General features: G+C 40.9%; 1 protein-coding gene and 1 long non-coding RNA gene across 2 annotated transcripts in view; one reads left to right on the forward strand and one right to left on the reverse strand.

The window, feature by feature from the left end:
• LOC119469351 overlaps positions 1 to 5,328 on the reverse strand; it is an 8,680-nt gene extending 3,352 nt beyond the window's left edge. The window contains exon 1 of the long non-coding RNA XR_005198141.1: positions 4,652 to 5,328. This is a non-coding gene — a long non-coding RNA (uncharacterized LOC119469351). The remainder of the gene's footprint in view (positions 1 to 4,651) is intronic.
• ALG14 (ALG14 UDP-N-acetylglucosaminyltransferase subunit) overlaps positions 1 to 5,455 on the forward strand; it is a 105,388-nt gene that overhangs the window by 8,700 nt on the left and 91,233 nt on the right. Inside the window, exon 2 of the mRNA XM_017517477.2 lies at positions 2,049 to 2,200. Within this exon, the coding sequence (XP_017372966.1) occupies positions 2,049 to 2,200 (152 nt within the window). The remainder of the gene's footprint in view (positions 1 to 2,048; positions 2,201 to 5,455) is intronic.

Genomic DNA, 5,455 nt, shown 5'->3' on the forward strand with positions numbered 1-5,455 from the left:
CACTTGTTCTCCATCAGGCCTTGTTCCCTTGTTGATGAGGAACTGTGATCCCCTGTAGAGGCAGAGGCATTCTGATTTTGGGTCTTCTCAGCCTTTTTATGCTGGTTTCTTCCCATCGTTGTAAATTTATCCACCTGTCGTCTTTGTAATTAAGGACTTTCAAATTAGGTCTCTGAGTGGACATCCAACTTGTTGATTCCCAGCGCCAGAACCTGAGGAACCCACTGCGCCGGCCAAAACAGCGGCGTTAAGATTCGTGGTGCTTTTCTGCCTGGGAATCTCTGGTCTGGCTTCCTTCTTGAGTCCCTTTTTCAATCAGCTGAATAGGCGACTCTGCCTTCCTGGAGCTCCAAACCTCGATCAAAAGGGGATCCAGTCCCATTTACTCTGTACGAAGAACCGCTGCGCCGGCAAAACCGCCGTGCCGGCCACAAGGGACGCACTGGCGACCCGTGGGGCTCCTCTGCTGGGAATCTCCTGGTCCATGAGCAACAAAAATTCTTCTGAAAGTGTGACGTCCTCTCGTTCTCTGCGCTTTCACTGGGAGCTACAACCCTGAGCTGCTAGTAATCAGCCATCTTGGATCTCTCTCCCGTTTGTGTTCTTGTATCACTATTAAATACTCTTTCTTACAACAATAAGGGAGGTGGGGTGGGGGAAGCCTTCTAGGTAGGGGGAGCAGCATGATCACAGGCAAGGGGTGAGTAACAAATAAGGTGAATGCAGATGTTAAAGACATCAACCTGACTGAGGCACAGAGCTTGTGAAATGAGACTGAAATGGTGTGATAGGGCTCCTTGATAAGGAGTTTGGCTGTTCTGCTTAAATGGTTTTTAGGTAGATATTCTATTGTTGTTTTCATGAAGGAAACCTCAATGAACACAGTTGATTTTTATATGTATGTGTTTGAAATTTTTAAAGTATTAAAATTTTGGAGATTATATTATTTCAGAAACTGAACATTACTCGTTTGGTAAAGCTTATACATATTTGAGAATCTGCAGTGTGCTGAGACCTCTGATAGGAGCTGGGGTTACAGTGGTGAACAAAAAATGTTTCTTAGGAAGGTCTAAGCTCTGCTGGTCAGTGCTCATGCCCCCTTCACCTTACTTCTCTACATCGAACCTTCAGTGACTGGCTTCCCTTTTCCCATACTGCTTTCCTGACCTTATGTCACCTGTACCTTTATTCCCAGTATTCCTGCCACTCTTTGAACACGTTTCAGATCTTTTCATCTCATATACTAACAATCCCCGTCCCCACCCAGTGGCTTCCCTACTCCTGTCTGTCCATTATCATCTCCTTTCAACTCATTGCAGCCTTTTCCAGGGATCTTCCTTATTCTTAGGGCATTGATTTTTCATAACCATTTGCTTACCCTCCACATTTTAGTTTTTCTTGCTGTCTTATGTCTTCTTTGTCTTCATGCATGTGTCTAGCCCCTTTCTCACCAGTCTTCTTGATAACAAGAGCTACATCTTATACTGTTTTGTGCCTTCTTTAGTACCTACTGTTCGTGCTGATTTTATTTTTATACATGTATTGTCTTCGTTTTATATAAAAGTTGTATTTATGGCCGGGTGCGGTGGCCCACGCCTGTAATCCCAGCACTTTGGGAGGCCAAGGCGGGTGGATCACGAGATCAAGAGATCGAGACCATCCTGGCCAACATGGTGAAACCCTGTCTCCGCTAAAAATACAAAAATTAGCTGGGCGTGGTGGCGCACGCCTGTAGTCCCAGCTACTTGGGAGGCTGAGGCAGGAGAATTGCATGAACCCAGGAGGTGGAGGTTGCAGTGAGCTGAGGTCACGCCACTGCACTCCAGCCTGACGCCTGGTGACGGAACAAGACTCTGTCTCAAAAAAAAAAAAAAGTTGTATTTATACAAGGGCATAGATTTATTGTTTTCAAAGGTTCCTTGTGTCTTTTGAGAAATATGCAATTACAGTGCCCCCCCGCACCTGAAACCATGACATTGGTATAACATGGTCAAATGCATATGTCCATTGTGAGTTTCTTAATCTAGGACTTCTGATGTTTTTTCCAGGTGGACATACCACCGAGATTCTGAGGCTGCTTGGGAGCTTGTCCAATGCCTACTCACCTAGACATTATGTCATTGCTGACACTGATGAAATGAGTGCCAGTAAAATAAATTCTTTTGAACTAGATCGAGCTGATAGAGACCCGGGTAACATGGTAAGTGGCAATTTATATTTCTAAAAAAATTGCAAGTTGTACATTGAGTTTAATTGTCTTTAGAAATAATCTCATGGCACTTCAGTGCCCTACCAACAATGGGCAGTCAAATGTTTATTGGTGATGAAATACATTTCCTTTGCTACCAAAAGATATGAATTTCTATAAAATAAACCTTCAAGTCAAAAAATGGTTGCTTAGCGCATCAAAATGTTTATTCACCATGATCATACTGAATGGGCAAAAGCTGGAAGCATTCCCCTTGAAAACTGGCTCAAAACAAGGATGCCCTCTCACACCACTCTGGCTCTACACAGAATTGGAAGTTCTGGCCAGGGCAATCAGGCAAGAGAAGGAAATGAAGTGTATTCAGGTAATGAGAGAGGAAATCAAATTACCCTTCTTTTTAGATGGCATGATCCTATATCTAGAAAATCCCATTGCCTCAGCCCAAAAGCTTCTTAAGCTGATAAGCAACTTTAGCCAAATATCAGGATACAAAATCAATATGCAAAATCACTAGCATTCCTATACACCAACAACAGGCAAGCCAAAACCCAAATCATGAATGAACTCCCATTCGCAATCACTACAAAAAGAATAAAATACCTAGGAATACAGCTAACAAGGGAAGTGAAGGACTTCTTCAAAGAGAATGACAAACCACTGCTCAAGGAAATCAGAGAGGACACAAACAAATGGAAATACATTCCATGCTCATGGATAGGAAGAATCAATATTGTGAAAATGGCCCTATTGCCCAAGTAATTTATAGATTCAATGCTATTCCCATTAAACTACTGTTAACATTCTTCACAAAATTATAAGAAACTATTTTAAAGTTTATATGGAACCAAAAAGGAGCCCGAATAGCCAAGACAATCCTAAGCAAAAGAACAAAGCCAGAGGCATCATGCTACCTGACTTCAAACTGTACTACAAGGCTATAGTAACCCAAACAGCATGATATACTTGTACAAAAACAGACACATAGACCAATGGAACAGAATAGAGAACTCATAAATAAGACTACACACAACCATTTGATCTTCTACAAACCTGACAAAAACAAGCCGTGGGAAAGGAATTTCTGTTTTATAAATGTTGCAAGAAGAACTGGCTAGCCATGTGCAGAAAATTGAAACTGGACCCCTTCCTTACACTTTATACAAAAATTAACTCCAAGTGGATTAAAGACATAAATGTAAAACCCAAAATTATAAGAAACCCTGGAAGAAAATCTAAGCAGTACTAGTCAGGACAGAGGCACGGGCAAAGATTTTATGACAAAAATGCCAAAAGCAATTGCAACAAAAGTAAAAATTGAAAAATGGGATCTAATTAAATAAAGAGCTTGAGCACAGCAAAAGCAGCTATGATCAGAGTGAACAGACAGCCTACAGGATTGGAGATAATTTTTGCAATATGTCCATCTGACAAAGGCCTAATATCCAGAGTCTATAAGGAACTTAAATTTACAAAACAACAATAACAACAATGATCTCATTAAAAAGCGGGCAAAGGACATGAACAGACACTTCTCAAAAGAAGACATTCATGCAGCCAACAAACATATAAAAGAAAACTCAACATCACTGATCATTAGAGAAATGCAAATCAAAACTGCAATGAGATATCATCTCACATCAGTCAGAATGGTAATTATTAAAAAGTCCAGAAACAACAGATGCTGGTGAGGTTATGGAGAAAAAGGAATGCTTTTACACTATTGGTGGGAATGTAAATTACTTCAACAGTTGTGGAGGATAGTGTGATGATTCTTCAGAGATCTAGAGGCAGAAATACCACTTGACATAGCAATCCCATTACTGGGTATATACCCAAAGGAATATAAATCATTCTATTATAAAGATACATGCACACATATGTTCACTGTAGCACTTTTCACAATAGCAAAGACGTGGAGTCAACCCAAATGCCCATCAGCGATAGAATGGATAAAGAAAATGTGGTACATATACACTATGGAATACTATGCAGCCATAAAAAGGAACAAGATCATGTCCTTTCCAGGGACATGGATGGAGCTAGAAGCCATTATCCTCAGCAAATTAACATGGAAACAGAAAACCACATACCACATGTTCTCACTTATAAGTGGGAGCTGAATGATGAGAACATATGGATACACACGGGGGAACAGCATACACTGGAGCCTGCTGAAGGAAGAGGTTGTGGGAGGAACAGCATCAGGAAGAATAGCTAATGGATACTGGGCTTAATACCTAAGTAATGGGTTAATGTGTGCAGCAAACCACCTTGGCACACATTTAGCTATGTAACAAACTTGCACATCCTGCACATGTACCCTGGAACTTAAAAGCTGAAGGAAAAAAAGTTGCTTAATATTTTTTGCATATTTTTTATTCTTTTAAATAAAGAAAACAGTTTTTCATTGAATTCCAACAGTGAAAATTATTTTATTTATACTTCACAAAGCATTCAGTTCATGTGCTTATTGGCTCTTCATTAAAGCTCTCTATCAGTGTGTTACATTTGATAATTTGATTTATCTGTGACTGCTGTTTCTTCTCCAAATCATATATCTGCTTTTGAAATTATGAATACTTCTTTACCCCGGTTGCTCACTTCATATTAGCATTTTAGTCAGTGTTTTTTGTTTTGTTTTGTTTTGTTTTTAAGTGAAACTACTTTATTAAGGAAGGAAACTAGAGCTGTTTCTTATGTAGAGTGAGTGTCTTTATCTATCCCTCTCTCTGGGAATGGCCCAGCTGCAGGGCTGCTTTGGATAGTTCAGGGGTGGACAGCTGGCCTAACTCAGGCTAATCGAAGTCTTTCTCTGAGCTTTTTGGGCTTAGAGACCTAGAGAATGGAATGAGTCTGTCTTCAGGGAAGCTCTGTAAATGATAAAGCTTGGAAGCTTGTTTTCACCTAGAAGATAAAGTTAGTATACAGATAGAGAATGAAGATAATGTACAGGAAGAGAAGAGAAGCCGGTGGCTGGTGCTGCCTTCGGTGGCTAGAGAGGCCCTGCCATAGCTGTGTTTCTTCTGGGTTGGTGGTTCTTCTTTTCTTGGGAAATCAGGATACCCTCCTAGAACCCTGCCCCACTCCCTTTGTTCCCACCTTGGCCACACACACACACACACACACACACACACAGACACTCACCGTCTCTCTCTCACACACACACACACTCACACACACACAGATACTGTCTCTCTCTCTCACACACACACACTCACACACACACAGACACTGTCTCTCTCTCTC

Source organism: Cebus imitator, unplaced genomic scaffold (genome assembly GCF_001604975.1).
Source record: "Cebus imitator isolate Cc_AM_T3 unplaced genomic scaffold, Cebus_imitator-1.0 Scaffold633, whole genome shotgun sequence".
NCBI classification, from domain to species: Eukaryota; Metazoa; Chordata; class Mammalia; order Primates; family Cebidae; genus Cebus; species Cebus imitator.